Genomic DNA, 19,722 nt, shown 5'->3' with positions numbered 1-19,722 from the left:
ATCTGGAATGATAAGCCTCAGTTTCCTTATTTATAAAATGAAAATAGTAATATCTGCCTCTTTAATAATGTTGTACAAATTAAATGAGATAGCCTACCTAATTCCTTGGAACAGTGCCTGCCTCAGCGAGTACCTCATATCAGCTTCTATTATTGTAATTGACAAAGCAACATATAAGTATGATAGTATAGTTCAGGAGTTAGCAAACGTTTTCCGTAAAGAGTCAGATAGTAAATATTTTAGGCCTTATGAGCCATATGGTCTCCATTGCAACTATTTGAGTCTGCTGTTGTAGCATGAAAGCAGTCGTAGACAATATGTAGTCAAATAGAAGTAACTGCATTCCAATAAAACTTTATTTGCAAAAATGGGATTTGGCCAGCAGGCCTTAGTTTGCCAACCCCTGTTTACTAGGTACAGTAGTAGCATAGAGGAGGGAGTGATTAATTCTGGTGGCTGGGGAGGGGTTGGTTTCACAGAGAAAATGTTTGAGAGAAGCCTGGCTGTGCGTTTCTTGTTAAATTTGAAAAATGAGACACTAGAATTAGAAACTGCTTGGGATTTTTTCAGTAATTTATTTGAGAGATGATAAAGGCTTTTAGGAGAATGGTGGCAGTGGGAGGAGAGGAAGAGCTGACCTGAAAGATATTTAGAAAGAAGAAATGATGTAGCCAGATGTGGTGGCAGGTGCCTATAATCCCAGCTACTCAGGAGGCTGAGGCAGAAGAATCACTTGAACCCCGGGAGGTGGAGGTTGGAGTGAGCTGACATCATGCCACCGCACTCCAGCCTGGGCAACAAGAGCAAAACTCTGTCTCAAAAAAAAAAAAAAGAAGAAGAAGAAGAAGAAAGAAGAAATGATAGAGATTGGTAAGAAATTAATATTAGCAGCTAGAGAAAAGGAATGTGCTAAAGACTTTTTTGGGATTTTTTTGTTTGTTTGTTTGTTTTAAGATTTCTAGTTTGGGAAACTGAAAGAATGGAAATTATAATGCCTGAAACTGACAGGATTCTGTGTTCACTTGAAAACATCTGTTTCCACAGCTGTTTCTGTCCTGTCAGTCTCAGTCTTCTCCCTGTCCTCCTAGTGTAGGATCCGATTCTCTGTACTTTCCTTTTTTAATCTTCTGTTTTTTCCTCTTAACTTGTTTTCTTTTACTTTCTGTTGGTCAGCTACCCTGTGTTTAAAAGAGCAGCAGTCTTTCTTTGATGCTGATTTATCTTGTATCCATTTCCTTTTCCTTTCCTGGCTAAATTTTGGAAATAACTATTTTGAATATTTTTCTTCCTAATCCATCCTTTATGCCTTGAAAGTGTAGTCTTTTTCTCCTCTCTACCTGCCTGAACTGTACCCTCTAACATCACCAGTGACTTCATTTTAACCACAAGGATCCTTTCTCCTTCCTTCCTCCTTTTGTTCCACTTAGCGCTCCTATATGAGAAGCATTCTTCTAAGTGCTGGGGATGCAGAGAAGGAAGACAAAAGAGTAAACAGTCAATTACAATACACTTCAGTAGGTATAGTAAAAATGTGTACAGGGTGCATTGGGATCTCAGAGAAGAAAACCATTTAATAAATCATAGAAAGTGAAAGCTTCGCAAGAGATGTCTCTTCTACTTTCAATAGGATTCAGAGGAGGCAGTTGGGAGTTAAAGACAAGGAAACAGCACATGCAGAGGCAACGAAGACAGGCAGGTAGTTAGGTACGTGGGTATGGCTAGAGCATAGACTGCATGTTTCGGCAACTGACGGAGAGGAATTCATACTGAGGAGTTTGCATTTTTCCCTCACAGCAGTGAGAAACTATCATAGGACTTCAGGCATTGAAGTGAGAAAATCAGATTTGTATTTTAGAAAAATCACTTGGCAATAGCATCAGAATGAAGAAAATTGTGAGTAAGACTAGTTAGGAAGTTTCTACAGTAATTTAGGGGTCCCAGCTAAAAATACTGATAAGGAGGGAGGGAATCAGAATTCTTTTAACATATATTTATCAGTCACCACCCTCCATGAACTCAGCTTTATTTGACATTATCGGCCTTATCCTTTCTTTATTTCTTTTATTTATTTATTTATTTTTTTTTTTTTGAGGCCGAGACTCACTTTGTTGCCCAGGCTGGAGTGCAGTGGTACTATCTCAGCTCACTGCAACCTCTGCCTGCCAGGTTCCAGCGATTCTCATGCCTCAGCCCCCTGAGTAGCTAGGATTACAGGTGTGTGCCACCACACTCAGCTAATTTTTTTTTATTTTTATTAGAGACGGGGATTTGACATGTTGGTCAGGCTGGTCTCGAACTCCTGGCCTCAAGTGATCTCCCCATCTCAGCCTCCCAAAGAGCTGGCACAGGCATGAGCCACCATGTCCGGCCTGGCCTTATCCTTTCAATGATGAATGAATAATTATTTATAGTATAATATCTATGCATGTGACATACTGTGTATAAAGATGTATATGGAAGGAAAGTAAGATGTAATTTATGCATTCTAGGAGCATATAACCTTATAGGAAAGATAAGATGTGTATGGAAGAAAAGTAACATGTAATTTATGCATTCTAGGAGCATATAACCTTATAGGAAAGATAAGACATATACATATGAACCAATTAAATAATAGCACAAGCCAGGATATAATTAAGACAGTGAGTGTTAAAGATAATAGATGTAGAACTGCAGGAAAGAGAAAGGTCAGATTGGTTCATGAAAATATCTTAGAGGAGATAAGTAGGGTGAATGAACAGTAAAAGATGAGTTTATATTAAGTAGAGAATTTCTGAGGGCAGTTAAAAATAGATTTCAGCCACTCTCATCTGAATAGAGCTGTAGCTTAGATAAGAAAGTTTACAATCATCAATACGAGGTAGTTGGCAATTAAAATTGTGAGCTAGAATCCCTTGAGTCACTATTAAAAAAAAGAACAACAGGCCAAAAACAAGACCTTGGGAAATATTCACAGTAATAATAATACAGGAAGAAGAACAATGGGCATGTGAGTCAGAGAAATTGCTTATCATTCTTTTTGTTATGATCTATTTTCTGTATAATTGTCTTTCCTCAGCTAAGTTTGCAGCTTCTAGAAAATAAGAACTAAGTGACACCATATTCCTTCACAGTATCTAGCACAGTGCTAGGCATGTATATAGTAGGGAATGTACACATCTATCAAATAAATAATGACTTCAGAAATAATGTGGATGTTTCCCAGAAATTCAGGAGCCAGAATGACAGTGGCACCCTACTGAAGGTGTTTTGTAATGTGGCGCACGAGTACTCATACTGTAGGACTCTTTGCTGTACCTAGAACTTTAGGGCAGATTTGAGAGATTCCAAGACTATGGTGAACCAGAAGTCTGAACAAGGATTGTCGTAATTTGAAAAGCCATCTCATGGAGATTTCCTTCTGCTTCAGTCAGTTTTTAACTTTGTGTGTCAACACTATGTTTTGGTCATTTTCTAGTCATCTCATTGGCTGTGGGATCTCACACACACACACACACACACACACACTTCCCAATACTCACTCTGGCCCAGATTCTTTGCTGGATAATTATTGATCTCTGTGCTATATAAAACAAAATAGGCTGAGGTGAATACACCTACACACATATGTCAGCTTCAAAGAATAAGTAATTGGTGGTTAGATGAGAGGGTGGGTGAAAAAGGAAGTGAATAAGTAGGTAGGTGGAGGTTTGGGAATGAATGATTAGGTTGGTAAGTGGGTGCCATGACGAGAAAAAGCTAGGGAATAAATAAGGAGGTATTAGTAAAACTACAGTTAATTCAGTTATTTAGATTAGTGATAGCAAATACTATGGAAACTCAGAAAGAGTCAGTCGTCTTCAAGGTTTTTATATGTTGACTTTGGAAGGCACCACAGTATCTTTTTGACAATAGCAGCAAATTAACCATCCTAATTGTTTTGTCTAAGCTTATATTAAAATTTATTTACATTTTCACATTGTGTTTTAGAGTCAGTGGTCACAGTGGTTTAAATGACTGTCAAAAAATAAACTTGGTAATTCCTACATATACAGTTGAGATTAAACAGTATATTTAAATTTACTTTTCTATGTAGTTGACTCTTAATTATCCATGGGCAGGTTGTTCATATTCTAAAATGTTTTGTGGATGGCCATATGTGTCACTTAATGAATTTAGATAAAATTATTCAATATAGTAAATTTTTCTATGAAAAATATATTATTTGAGTTTTTGTAACTCAAAGCTTTATATTTCATTTTAGAAAATGCTCAGCTTATATTTTTATATAGTGATTTTTAAAAGAAAACTTTATATCATTACTAGAAAACTGCATCATATTTTGCTCTTTTCATTTGCCATATTTATTTGAGACAGACGCTTGGGTAGCCATTGAGAGGTGAAAGATCTCCAAATCAGCTGCCAAGTCATATTTGGAAACTTGGAAAAATCTTCTACTCAGTTTTAAGGCAACAACCATTATGCAGAATAATAATTATTAGACTAGAATAACAAGCCCATTCTGAAATGTTTTCATCTGCAAACATTGTCATTATTTACCGAAACATGCAGAACAAATTTAAAACTGTTTTAGGTCCTAAATATGAAGTTATCTTTTAATGAATGAGAAATAACATTTTACCTATTAACATGAGAAATGTTTAAAATATTTATCTTTTCATATTTAACTTTTCTTTTTTGCTTTACTGAAACAAAAATACATGTTTTTGTTTTTTGAGACAGAGTGTCGCCCTAGTCGTCCAGGCTGTAGCAAAGTGGTGCGACCTCGGCTCACTGCAACCTCTGCCTCCAAGGTTGAAGGAATTCTTCTGCCTCAACCTCCCAAGTAGCTGGGATTACAGGTGCCCACCACCACGCCCAGCTAATTTTTGTATTTTTAGTAGAGACGGGGTTTCACCGTGTTCGCCAGGCTGCTCTTGGACTCCTGACCTCAGGTGATCTGCCCTTCTCAGCCTCCCAAAGTGCTGGGATTACAGGCCAGAGCCACTGCGCCCGGCCAAAATACATGTTTTTTTGAAAAAATAATTTTCAAAGGACTTCTCAAGTTTTAAACTCTGATCTAATGAAAATGTTACTAGAAGATCACCTCTGTGGTGTATGAATCTATCTTTAAATTTTATAAATAATTCACACTGAGTCATGAAATTTGTTACAATTATTTTTGTGAAGGAATGGTGGATTAACGCTTTCTGACAGCCAACAGATCTGCAGCTGCTTATGATTAGTTTTTTTGATGACTGTTTAAAAAAAAAAAAAAAAAAAACCTAGCCTGCTATATATTATTTTTAGAAACGTTACTTAAAACTTAATCTTAATTAAAGTTATAGATTATACTAAGTTTTCTTTGAGGTTTATTATCCTAAATCAAATACTTTTACAAAATGGTATATGTATAGGTGTAAGTATAAACAAAAAGTATTTTAAACAAATACTTCTTGAGGCACTAGGGATTAAAGGATAAAATATGGTCCTTACCTTGAAAGAGCACACTATAAAGCCAGAATCATTGATAAATAGCATGCTAGCTCCATAAGCAAAGGCCTAATAAAAAAGTCATAATTGATTTTCCTGACCTTGACTGGCCTAGAGCTAATCTTATTCCTCATGGCAAAGCTCAGTGAGTCAGGACTGCAACAAAAGAAAATTTAACAGCTCCATTGCTGCTTTCCAAGATAAGTGCAGAGAAGGAGACAGCCTGCAGTTAGCAGAGGGAGCCCAGCTCACAAACTCCAAGCTGGGTCTAGAGCTGAAGGTACAAAGAATTTACTTTAGCCAGAATATAGGTTACAAAGTGTTAGGACGTAACTTCCAAGCAGATGTAGCTTCCATGAAGGAGCATCTTCACAGCCTGAAGCCCTGATGAGAGGTAATTAAGATAATTTACAGGTAGTTAATTCAGTTGTTAACTGGGCTATCTGGAAAGCAGCTTTCGGCACATACTGTCATCATTGCTTGCCAGTTTATTCATTTATTTATTTTTTTAGGTTATACCGATTTCACCTCTGATTTCATATTCTCCCTCTTCCAATCAGAGTCTTTTAATAAAATTTGAGTGTACCCGTCTACTGATCATAGCCACTCTTCTTGGCTGCCAGGGACAATGCCACATTTCTTCTATTTGTTGTTACCCCTCTCCCTGAACCCACCCTGTTCAAAACTCATTTGAATGACAAAGGTATCCATATCTAGTGCAGCTTTAAATCGATCAGCCTTATTTAATCTTAGCTTCTGTCCTTTTGCAGAGAATGAATGGAACCTTAATTCTGAGTGGATTATTTCTTCTCTTTTGTTGGCCATGTCAATAATTCTACAGTGTTAACGAAGTTAAGCAATCAAAAGTTGGTTATTACTTTCTCATGGTTGATTTCCTAATAATTTCCCTTACTGAGGCGTTTTTATGAAAATTATTAGTGTTATTAATTTTCTAGTGTGTTCTGTTACCCACTTCAAAATAAACTCTCTCGTGACAGGTACACGCCCTGCAGTTACAGAGGAATGGAGGAGAGACTACCTCATGGCAGCATGTCACGACTAACAGATCACTCCAGGCATAGTAGTTCTCATCGACTCAATGAACAGTCACGACATAGCAGCATCAGAGATCTCAGTAATAATCCCATGACTCACATCACACATGGCACCAGCATGAATCGGGTTATTGAAGAAGATGGAACCAGTGCTTAATTTGTCTTGTCTAAGGTGGAAAACTTGTGCTGTTTAAAAAGATTTTATTCTTTGCCTTTTGCATGACTGATTGCTGTAACTCACTGTTAACATGCTTTCAGTCAACTACAGATTGTGTCCACTGGAAAGGTAAATGTTTGCTTTTTATATTGCATCAAACTTGGAACATCAAGGCATCCAAAACACTAAGAATTCTATCATCACAAAAATAATTCGTCTTTCTAGGTTATGAAGAGATAATTATTTGTCTGGTAAGCATTTTTATAAACCCACTCATTTTATATTTAGAAAAATCCTAAATATGTGGTGACTGCTTTGTAGTGAACTTTCATATGCTGTAAACTAGTTGTGAGATAACATTCTGGTAGCTCAGTTAATAAAACAATTTCAGAATTAAAGAAATTTTCTATGCAAGGTTTACTTCTCAGATGAATAGTAGGACTTTGTAGTTTTATTTACACTAAGGGAAAAAAGAACTGTGTTTTTAAACTGTAGGAGAATTTGATAAATCAGCAAGGGTATTTTAGCTAATAGAATAAAAGTATAACAGAAGAATTTGATTAGTCTATGAAAGGTTCTCTCAGCATTCTCTCGAAATAATCTTCATCCAGAGATATTCAGGATTTGGATTAGCAGTGGAATAAAGAGATGGGCATTCTTTCCCCTATAATTGTGCTGTTTTTCTAACTTTTGTAAATATTACTTTTACTGGCTGTGTTTTTATAACTTATCCATATGCATGATGGAAAAATTTTAATTTGTGGCCATCTTTTCCCATGTAATAGTATTGATTCATACAGAACTTAATGTTCAAAATTTGCTTTGTGGAGGCATGTAATAAGATAAACATCATACATTATAAGGTTCTTTGTGGTAACCACACTTACAAAATGGCAAAATGTTTTCTCTGTATTCATTGTTGTATTTTTCAATAGTGAGATGTGATCTTGCCAAAGCCACCAGACCTTGGCTTCCAGGCCCTCCTATAGTGAGTTGATTGTCTGCACTTGCCTTGCCCAATAGCCAGTAGGCTACAGCTTTTGCCCCACACCCTTATTTTCAGATTCTGGATCATTCTTGTTTACAACTGAAATATATATAACCTCAGTCCAAAGTGGTGATTGATTTGATATTGGAAAATCACTGTAGCTAAATGAAGCATGATTAGTAGTCTTACTATGAATATCATTTAATCTTAAAAAAAGTAAAAAATGTTTATCTGGTAATGTTTAAATAATTTACAATATAAACTGTAAACCTTATTAGGCATGAAATAATCAGAAGAGAAAGAAAATTGCTGGAACATGCTGGATGTATTATGTAAAAAGCATATTTAAACAAGGGTCCTCAACCCTGACTGCAGGTAAGAATCACTTGGGTTACTTCAGATGCCTAACACCTTCTCCTCATACAAGTAAGAATTGGTAGCTTTCTTAAAAAGGAAAAAAGCTTTCCAGGTGATTCTAATCTGCAGCCTGGCTTGAAACTCATTACTATAACTTGCCCCTGCTGATCTGATGGCATCATATATCACATGAACATCCACATGGATTCAGTCTTTGGCTTTCATATCATTATCTGATATTCAGTTGTTCTGCATCAGATGCCGAGTTCTGGGCTCCACTCTTAGAGAGACTTAGTAAGGCCAAAGTGATAGGACTTTAAAATCTGTAGTTATAAAAATACTGCAGGTGATTCTTATGCAGATAATCCAAGAATTATACTTTGAAGATTTATTCTAGACTCTGAAGAGGCCTGGCTCTGCCTTCTGCTATTATAGTTTATGACCTTTTAACAATTCAGCTTTCCGAGCCTCAGTTCTCTTGTTTGTAAATGAAGATAGAAGATAAATACCTACTCTACCTACCTCACAAAGCTGTCAAATTAAGACCAAGTGAAAAAAAATTCTGTGAAAGCTCTTTGAAAACCATAAAGCATTATGAATGATAAGGGATTAGGTTATTGTGGATTTAAGAGGTGTGAGGACTGCTGTAGTATATTCCTTGACGTGTTGAATTCATGTGTACTTTCTTTCTCACCCTTTAAAACAAAAACTGCCAAGAAGTTAGGTGTTGAAAAAGAATCTTCTCTTCAGGCAGCAAAGTCAGTTTTCTGATAGTAATAATTTGTCTATTATTTTATATATTTCAAAGTACATATATGATAATATGACTTACTCTTCATGGGAGATATTTGAATATTTGGCCCAAAGTGTTTTCAGTTTTTCTCTGTGTTCACTGCCTTGGAACTGGAGTTAATGCTCAAGGCAGGTAGGTCTGAATTCCCTCATAACTGACAATTAATAAACATTTTCTCTGAAAGCCAAACATATAACAACTCATTTATCAATAATTCATGAAGCTTTTGTCTGAGAATCTCTCCTGCAAACAGCATGAGAGAACCAAAACAAACATTCACAAACAAAAATAAGTTAATGTAGAAGGTACCAGTTTGAGCTCGAAGATGTTGTCATTCATTGCCATCTGCATTATATTATCAACTGCCAAAATGTTAATTGGTTTTCTTTTACAAGTGGGCCAAGTATAGACAGTTAAGTGAACATCACTATGAAAATCTTCGTGCTTCTACATTTTTATATATTCATTTGTATTTTCTTTGTCAAATTAATTGTTGGTATGTATGGGAATACTATAGTGACTTTTCAGTTACTTTCAGTAAGTATCTTTATTTTGTCCCACAAAATTTATGTAATATTGTTAATCCATGGTTTTAAACAACAGTATTTAGTTTGGGCAGCAGTTTCAAGTCTCAACTAGCTTAAACCAATCTGAGTAAGTCTGGACAGTTTTCCTACCATATGTTTAACTTTGATTGGCATATGATAATGTTTAGTGTTTTCTTTTTTCAGTTGACAACTGAGAAAACAATAGTTCTCTCTAAAATGTTAATATATTATCAAAAGCTTTTCAAAAAGTACTTTGATTTCAGCAACATTGTTTTATTCAATAATTAGACAAAAGATCTAAGATAATATTAAACTCAAAACAGTTTGTTTCAAAGAACAATTGGTCAATAACTCAGCTGGCACAGGGCTTCATACAGTTTTTCAATAAATATTTAAATGAACAATTCTTGCCACACAACTTGCTTTTACTCTAGTACTGAGTCTCACATCAAATAAATTGGAAAGATCTAAATTTAACCAATGTATTTGAAATGAAGTCTCTGCTTTACCAGAATAATATATGGCAGGTAATAAGCATGTAAAATACACTGAATGAAACATATTTTGCATAGATAACAGTCCATGTCACTATTGTAATTAAAGAAATATATGTACAGACATGTACCAATCCTTTTAATTAATTTTAGAAGATAAAGAATGATTCTTAGAAGTGAGTAATTAGACTCCTTTTAGTCTTATGCTGTTAGATCTTTGTGGACCAGTTGGGTAAATTAATCTTCAAATCAACCTTCCTTTTTCTGCTGCTCTTAGAGCAGATTTATAAAAATTCTAAGAATGTGTTCAAATTAGAAAAATTTACTACATTTTAACCTACCTCATCAATTTCTTTGTGATAATAGCTGGAAATAACTCAAATTGTACCCATCTTAGTTTAGGCTGTATCTCTGTGAAATGAACAATTTAATTTTTTTATATAAATTAGTGAATCATTTGCTGGAGCTTAGAAAATATCAACATACCAAAATTTCATTATGATGATGTTTATATTGCTTTTTGACATGCCAAAGGTACATTTACATATTACCATATTTGGATGACTTACGTAGTCTAGTGTAATGAAAATTCCCTTGGGATTGGAATTTAACTCATGATGTCAACTGGGCTGGTCATTTAATTTCTCTGAGTCTTTGTTTCTTCAGTGTAAAATGTGGATAAGGTAATTTTTGGTTTTAGCGTCCCTCACTGGATATTGTAAGGATCAAATGAAATAACATTTATTATAATGCTCTGTAACCCATAAATTATTCTACTTAAAAAAAATTTTTTTTAGAGACAGGGTCTTGCTCTGTCACACAGGCTGGAGAGCAGTGGCATAATCATAGTCCATTGTAACCTTGAACTCCTAGGCTCAAGCAGTCCTCCAGCTTCAGCCTCCCAAGTAACTAAGACTGTAGGCGTGCACCACTACACCTGGCTAATTTTAATTTTTTTTTTTTCTTTTTTTGAGATGGAGTCTGGCTTTGTTGCCCAGGGTGAAGTGCAGTGGCACAATCTCGGCTCACTGCATCCTCCACCTCCTGGGTTCAAGTGATTCTCTTGCCTCAGCCTCCCAAGTAACTGGGACTACAGGTGCACGCCACCACGCCCGGCTAGTTTTTGTGTTTTTAGTAGAGATGGAGTTTTGCCATGTTGGCCAGGAGTTTTGCTGTTCTGGTCTCAAACTCCTGACCTCAAGTGATCCGCCCACCTCAGCCTCCCAAAGTGCTAGGATTACAGGCATGAGTCACTGCATCTGGCTTAATTCAAATTTTTTAAATTTTTTGTAGAGATGGTTCTCACTATGTTGACCAGGCTGGTCTTGAACTCCTGGCCTCCTAAAGCACTGGGATTACAAGCATGAGCCACCATGCCTGATCCATAAATTGTTCTACTGATATCATTTGATTTTGTTAGAATTTGGGGGGGGCTGTAGAAAACAAGGTTACAGTCTTCATTAGTATTTCTTTTTAGCAGTAACAACAAAATAAGGCAATTAGACCAGTATTCATTTGGTACAGTCTTTAAATCGGTCATCCAATTAACCTTTAAAAAGTAGGTTATGCTTTTAAATTGTATTGGTTCTTTAATATGTGTTATACCAGAGTATGCTCTCAAATTTTATGTAGTTGAATTTCTAGAACAAATTTGGGGATATTCATTATATTTTTCCTTTTATATGAAATTGTGTAAGTACATTAGCTTGACTTAAATTATAAAAATATATATATATAAAGAAGAATGTAGACCCTATAACGTTTCTTGTCTTTGACTTTTTGGCTTTTATGTACCTAATTCTTTCTGATTGAGAACAGTTTTGAAAAAGTCATTCACTTGTTGGTTTTCATCATGGCAAAACTTTACATTTTAAGTCATCACACTATGAGAATTGTACACATTTATAATTTTTTTAAACTGTGTAAAGTAAGGATTTTTTCTCCATTCTTCACTCACAAAGGATAGCATTTTTATGGAACCTAGATTTACAAAGGAACTCATGATTCTTTTAAATGTTTTTATGTAGTTTTACAACTGATTAAGAAAAAATGTTTACATTTAATACAGCTGTATTTCCTAGTAGCTGTATAATCTTATACATTATTCTTATATAATTTTGACCTATTTTGTATGAAAATAATTGTGTTGGCATCTCTTCATAATTTCATTCTTTTCTCTCCTCCTTTTGTTCCAATTAGATGAATTTGGGAAAGGAGTAGGAAGACTATGCCTTCCGTCTGACTGTAATCAATCTCCTGGGTTTTTTACTGATTTAATCTTAATCCTGTCCTCCTCTTTAGTCATTAAATTGATATAGGATTACAGTTTTCTCTCAGGATCCAAGTCTTCTAAGAATGAAAATGTTAAAGTCTACCCAGAATCAGCCATCCTTGTAGACATTTCTATTTGGTTGATTTATAAATATTTAATATATAAAGATTTAATATGAGTTAAACATGTTTCTTATTCTGTGATCTCTAATTAGGAAGTAAAATTCTGTTGACATAAATATAAAAGAAAGTAAAGTTTTCACTCAAACACCAAACCACTACATTACTTACTTCCTAAGACACAGTAGTTCAATCTGTTGAAATGCATTGAAGGATGATTTCCTTCAGATTACTTTTTTAATCATCATCTGCCTCAGGAAATCTGTTATGTTCTTTCTTGAATATTTTTGTTGGTGTGAAAGTGTTGCTTATACTTTATGCTCATTTTATTGGTCACTGTCACCAGTTTTTCCCAATAGAGATTAAACAAGTTTTTTTACCTTGAAATAATTCAGATTTTGAAGATTCACTGTTTCATTATTTTGCTAATTACCATTAACTGGTAAAGTTAGTCTTTAAAGATTTTTTAAGGTTGATATTTTGTCATATTTCCTGAAGTAGGATGGATTACTTTATTATTATTGTAGCGTTAAGGCTTTTTGTTGTATAAGTCAGCTTGTTTGTATATGCTAAATTGCAGATATTTCTTTGTGTTGTGCTTATTGGTTGTTTTTTTTTTTTTTTTTTTTTAACTTAGAGCTTAATAATTTCTATTTTCTATCCTGGAGTCTAAAATTAAACAAAAAAAAATTTTCTAAATTGGCAGAATTTTTTTTTAATGATTAGTAAAAATGCATTATTTTATTTTTAAAAATACCATAGGATTTTGAGTGAGGAAACTTGATTTCTAGTCTTGCCTCTCTTTTGCAGTTAACTGTGTAACTTTGGACAAGGCATTTTACCTCATGCTGCCTCCATTTTCTCATTCTCTAGGGAACAAGAGAATTAGTTTAGATGGCGTCTAAAATTCCACCCAGCTCTCATTTAGTTCTCCTATGACCATTTTATAATCATTATTTTGGTCTCATTTTTATTCTTGTTATTCATCCCATGAACTAGATCAACTTGTATTATTTTACTAGATCGACTTGTATTATTGTCATTTGCATGTAAATTGATGGGATTCAGATATGTTATCAACTTTTTCCATTAGCAATTTTAAGTAATTTCAAAAAAGGAAAATTATATTACAGGTAATAAAATGAAAGAAAGTTATAAATATTAGACATGGCTTTTTTAAATGGGAAAGTCTTCTTAAGTACCAATATAAGCACCTTAAATTGATATATAGAAAAGAATGACATAACATTTTGTGGTCTTTGTTCTCTTAAATGTGAATATAGCTAGTTAGCCTAAAATTTACACAAAATGTATTCAAGATCGAATTAGTGAACAAAGCAGTGGTTCATATGGCTAATTTAAAAGCTATTCAATTTACCAATATTAAAATAATTATAAAATATAAAAGAAATTTCAGAGGAGTTGATTGAAAATTTTTTGTTCAGTAATTATTCTTAAGCTGCATTCTTAGGTTTATTACGTAAATATAGTTGCCAGATTGCCATGGGCAAGTGAATGTCTTCATTTGAAGTATTGTTAGAGATCAGTGTGGCTTGCTATTTTTAATTTTTTTCTGGCCATACAGAAAATGTTTCTCGAAGGGTTCCTTAAATGTCATGGGATAGAATGTAGAGATTGAGGCCAGATGCAGTGACTCACGCCTGTAATCCCAGCACTTTGGGAGGCTGAGGTGGGTGGATCACCTGAGGTCAGGAGTTCCAGAACAGCCTGGTCAACATGGCAAAACCCCTTCTGTACTAAAAATACAAAAATTAGCCAGGTGCAGTGGCTCATGCCTGTAATCCCAACACTTTGGGAGGCCAAGGCAGGCGGATCACGAGGTCAGGAGATCAAGACCATCCTGGCTAACATGGTGAAACCCCCATCTCTACTAAAAATACAAAAAAATTAGCCGGGTGTGGTGGCGAGCACCTGTAGTCCCAGCTACTCGGGAGGCTGAGGCAGGAGGATGGCGTGAACCTGGGAGACGGAACTTGCAGTGAACCGAGATCTCACTACTGCACTCCAGCCTGGGCAGCGGAGCGAGACTCCATCTCAAAAAAAAAAAAAAGAGATTGTATTAGTTACATTTCAGATTTCTCTGGTAGATTAAGTGTTCTCTGTGCACTAGGCCAAGGAAGTTCCTGTTACCTTTAAAGATCATTGTGTTTGCTCTGATTGTCTACATTAGCTCATATCAATCTTTTGAACACTGGTTCAAATCTGGGTGTTGGGATAAGATCTGATGATTAGAGAATAGTGGAAAGTTGATATAGGAAGGTATACTGGTTTCTGGTGTGATTCTTTAGCTCCACTTGATTCCTTGTCTTATGTCATTTCACTGGATCATGTAACTCTCTCCTGGCTGTCAGAAATTAAATTAGATGCCCAGCCTTTCTCATTCAGAGATGCCTGTATTATGTTATTTTGATTGCGTACCAAAAAAAAATTGTTTTCAGTTCTCTGGCTCTGCAAGTCTTTGTGATCACATTTGTTAAATTGAATCTGAGATTCAGATATTTCATTTAATATTTTCTGGGTTTTAATAATGGGATATCCTGTAAGATAAAGCAAGTAATCCTAGAGTGATTTACTTTATGTTTAGTCATCCACCATTTTCCTATTTCTCTACTCCTCCCATTCTAAATTTTTAAAAGGAAATTTACAAATGTCTTCCCTTTTCCCTGCCTCAGATAATTTTTCCCTGAACTCATCTTGTCAGCAGAAACATTTAATATGAAATAATTCCATATTTCTGAGACAAGATCAACACAGTAGTTCTTTACATTGAGCTGAGGTGAATGTATACTTAAAAATACTCTTATTTTCTTTTTATATGAACTTAAAAAACTTTAAAAATCATATATAGGACTCCCCAATGTGAAAATTTTAGGCTGGACATTCTCTTGCCATCAGGTGCTATTTCTACCTTAGCTGTGAGTTGGACTAAATCCGAATTTTGTAGCATTCATCTTTTTATAATATTTAACTTCACTAGAATCACCACGTCTTTAACCCCAACTTCCAACAACTTTCCTGCTTTTATTTTCAAATGCCAAATTGTATCTTTGTGTTTTATTTTCTCATTGAAGTGTAAAAGTATCACATATATGAAGGAATGACTGATTTAGACATTCACTTTGGCATAATAAAGATTGATATTGATGCCATCCACCATCCCTTTCCTCTAGCCCCAGAAAGAAAAGTTCGACAACTCAAAAACGAGTAAATTCTCTTATCTTGTTATTTAATAGAACAGTGGAAGCTGTTTCTTCAAAACTAAAATATTTTACCAAAACAATACTTTTTGTATTTTAATCTGATAGTGAATTTGAGGATTATTTATGTAAATGTATCATAATTAACAGTAATTATTAGTTACTTCACTCTCTAATTTGTGATACCCAAGACTCATATTTATTTAATGTGAGGTGTTTTTTGAGCCTTTTTTAATCTTGTTTTCTTAACTTTTTACAGTGTTGTTAGATGATCATGGTCACATCTCAGCATGTAGATCAGCTCCTGTAGTAGATCAGTTGTTCTCTGTTAGAGTCAGGCCAAGAAGGTTTTTGCTACATGGTCATAATTGGATAATACAGTATTATTCTGAACCACCTGAAATTGCTGGTTTTATTGGTCAAAAATGATCAGATGCTGGCAATTTCATAATATATATATTCAAGAAGGAACAAACAAAAGATCTTTTAGAATAGATATGTTAACTTCTCATCCTAACCCTATCAACATATCAGATGTTTTATGAAGGAGATTCTACAGATAACCACAAGTCTTACCAAGAAAATTCTCCTTAAAAAAATTATCCTTTATTTTGTTGTAAAATTTTCCAGTTTTCAAAAATGTTTTATCAAAATGACTTCATAATTGAAGTAAATACCTTTTGGGAGTATATATATGTTAATAAGGCTTTCACTAACTCTGTGTGTAGTTTAAAGCTTTTATAATCTGAGATATTGTTATATATTAGGTTGGTGAAAAAGTAGCTGCAGTTTTTGCCAGTTTTTTAATGGCAAAAACCGCAGTTAGTTTTTCACCAACCTGACATAAAAGGATTCATCTGTAAGTATCATTTAGAGGCAAAACAATTTTCCCCCTCACATCTAATATGGACTCAAATTTTGGCAACTGGAATTGTATCCTCTTGGTAGGCATTCTAAATTAATGAATACTGCTATGTGGTATAGTAAACAAATTTGCCATAAAATGCCATTTAAAGATTTTCTTTGTACCTTTATTTCAGGTTATAAGAATAAAGGTATATAAGTTGAAGATCATACAAAAAAATAGGAAACTCCTACACAGGAAATCCCCAATTTTATGATTTAATAGGTTGTAAATTGAGTTGTTCCAAATTCAGACTACATCTCATCATATAAATAATATGAATAATAAGGGTAAAAGATTAGCCAACAAAAACTAATCTAGTACACCACAGAGGTACTCTAGATACATTTTTATAGTGGAGAAAGTTTACTTTGATCTCTCAATAATTGCTTGGTACACTTCTTCCTGGGCAATATGCTCGTGATACCCTCTTCATGTGACCTATTCCTCAAATGCTACATTCTCCAGAACTTCCCTACCTGCCTTCTATCCCCTAGTTATTCTTATCAGTACTTCCAAAATATAACCTATCTCAAGTGTTAGAAATTTGCTTTAACTAATTTATATTAAAGTGTTAGTGACTATAGCCCTTTTAGCTCTCTTAAAGAGAAATCTGCATTAAAAGCAACCACGTTGCTGTTAGCGCAAATTAATCTCAATGAGTAGAATGTTAAGCTTTAAAACAAAAGTGGAAATCATTTAAATTAGTGTTGATGGGACATTTTGAGGCAAGAGATATCATTAAGTGACCTAGCTTGGAAATCTGCCTCCTTTGCCCAAACCCATGTAATGTCTGAAACTGCTGTGTTTTTTCAGTGACCTTGAGAAAGGGAGCTAGTCATTTGTATTTATGGGCCTTATGAAGTCACGGCCTGCTGATCCTGTTTTTTAAGTTCAAAGGCAATGCCTGAAGCATCCTAGATCTCCTTCACCCTCATTCTACCTGACCAACGGCTAGGTCTGTCTTCTAGCTCTTTCTCATTGATACTACATTTACAGATGAACACTATCCATGCTTGTTTAAAAAAAAAAAAAAAAAAAAAAAGTCTTTCCCCATTTTACTGTTACACTTTTTCAAGAGCTATAAAGGTAGAAAACGTATCCTTTTCATTATTCTAAAAAATATATCATTTTTAAATAGCTGGCACTTAGAAGTTTAGTTTTCCAAACTATTCTGAATCAAATTGCTGAGGTGATTCTAAATGTCTAATCTTGGTTTATCATATAAACATCTAATTAGAAAGTGTTTATGCTAAAGACTTGTATTTTGTGGTATTAGTTCTTTGTGTTTCTTTTTTATATGTTCATTAAAATGGTTCACTTCCAAATGAGTGGAAAAGTTGCTGTTGTTGGGATGTACAGGGCAAGTGCACTTGGTTAGAGCATGAACTGGGAATTTCACATTAGCTGATGTGCTTTGCACTCTGCTCTTGTAGATTTATTTTGTTTACAGTAGACTGATGTCAGTTTTTGTAAATGTTTTTTCTTAGCACTTTAACTGTGAGTGTACAAACTGATTTTAAATGTAGTGGTTGTATATTTTGGTTATAAATTGGAAATTTTTAATAAAATTAAAAACTTTGTTCTCTTTTCTGTCGTTAGTACCTGATTAATTATAATTTTCTTTGTCATCTTCCAGACCCTTTAAACAGTCTATTTAACATTACTGTACTGCATTTTTAAATGTTTTCATATTTTAAGTTTTTCATATAATAATGTAGGAATCACAGTAGTCTGCCACATAGAAATAAACACACACCATCCTATATTATATCCCTTTTTCTCTTACTTGTTTTGTCAATGCAGATAAAACCCATCTCTGTTCCTTGTTATATCTTCAGCACATTACACTATTAGACACATACTAGAGGCTCAATAAATATCTGTTAAATACATTGAAGTATTGTATTTATATCAATTTCCCAATAAGAAATCCTACCCATATAAGCAAACAAATTATCAGGTGATTTATTTTCATGCACAGGAAGGCAGAAGAGGATTTAAACTATTAGTAGTATGTATTAGCATATATCTTGCCTCGATCATACAGTCTTTTATTGGGAGACCTTAGAAATCCTAAGGTCCAGCTTAACCTGGTGCAGACCTTCAAAACACCATCCTTTATAACCCTCTGCTTGAATGATTTCAGTAGCAGGAAGCTCACTATGTAAAGCCTTACATTTCATTTTTATTTTATTTTATATTTTTGTCTGTTTTTTTGTTGTTTGGCCTTCCATTTCATTTTGAGACAACTCTAATTGTTATAAAAGACTTTCCGTATATTGAGTGGAAATTATACCTTCACTCATTGATACTATTCTACAGATATACAATAATTCTATCACAGAAGTACTTTCTAGACATTTGGAAAAAAAAAAAAAAGGTATCCTATTTCCTCCAAATCTCTGCAGGCAAAATGTGTCCTATTCTCCAATTCCTATTCTCCAGTTATCCTATAACATCCTGTCAGACCCTAGTTCTTCTCCAAAACACTCCAGTTGTGAATACTCCTCTTAAAGTCTTCCAAAGAACTGAACACTCATCTCCAGATGCTGTAAAATCAGTGAAGATTGCATTGTACATTATGTGTACATAAACTTCGAATTAACCTCTACACTACTGTTAATCCGAAGTTTATGCAGAAAAACAGGAGCCCTTTTTTACAATCATCTCCCTCTAACCATTGAAGGGTCTAGCTATTTATATGATGAAGTATGTATATATACATATTAATTGTCCAAATAAATTTGTCAACTAAAGTCAAATATTTCCCTGAGGCACTGATTGTCTACTATGTGCCAGGCAGTGAACCAAATAAAGTCCCTAATCTCCTGACTATTTCTAAGATAAACCAAAGACTTAATTAAGATGGAAAAATATCCTAAATTATTGTTGCTAAATTTAAGATTCACCTTTGAGGGAAGGGAGGAGGGTATTTTTGAGTGTTTTATGTTGATCATTGGCTAACTTGGTGGGCAAATGCCGGTCATTCGCCAGTTGAGGATTAATCAGCGTGTATGCTGGAGCACAGAGGTACATATATGCACAGTTTCTTCATCTGCAAAATGGAAGTATTGGACTAAGCCAGTGTTTTTTAGCTATGGGATCCTTCATCAAATAAAATAGTGTATGTAGTCTCAGTACGTAAAATAGATAAAAGCACCCTTTTGTTTAAAAGAAGTGTAAGATCCCTGAATTCCACTTATTTGGCCCAGCCCTTCTTAACCCCTGTCCATAACAGCATCTCTTGAAGCACGGAGACAGAACTCTCTTCCAGCTGGAAGAGCCCACTTTAAAAATTACTAAACTGTTCTGTATCTTGACTGGTGGTGGCCACACACATCA

At 34.5% G+C, this 19,722-nt stretch overlaps 1 protein-coding gene across 7 annotated transcripts in view; it reads left to right on the top strand.

Annotated features, from left to right (window-relative positions):
- The window catches only part of LOC105482143 (frizzled class receptor 3), an 81,216-nt gene extending 63,249 nt beyond the window's left edge, over positions 1–17,967 (top strand). For all 7 annotated transcript variants that reach the window (XM_024792901.2, XM_071068452.1, XM_071068456.1 and 4 more), the window contains one exon: positions 6,471–17,967. In XM_024792901.2, the coding sequence (XP_024648669.2) occupies positions 6,471–6,684 (214 nt within the window). In that variant the 3' untranslated portion in view covers positions 6,685–17,967. The remainder of the gene's footprint in view (positions 1–6,470) is intronic.
- Positions 17,968–19,722: the final 1,755 nt, after the last annotated feature.

Source organism: Macaca nemestrina, chromosome 8, assembly GCF_043159975.1.
Source record: "Macaca nemestrina isolate mMacNem1 chromosome 8, mMacNem.hap1, whole genome shotgun sequence".
NCBI lineage: Eukaryota > Metazoa > Chordata > Mammalia > Primates > Cercopithecidae > Macaca > Macaca nemestrina.
The sequence above is the reverse complement of the archived record's forward strand: the minus strand, read 5'-3'. Positions and strand labels throughout refer to the sequence as shown.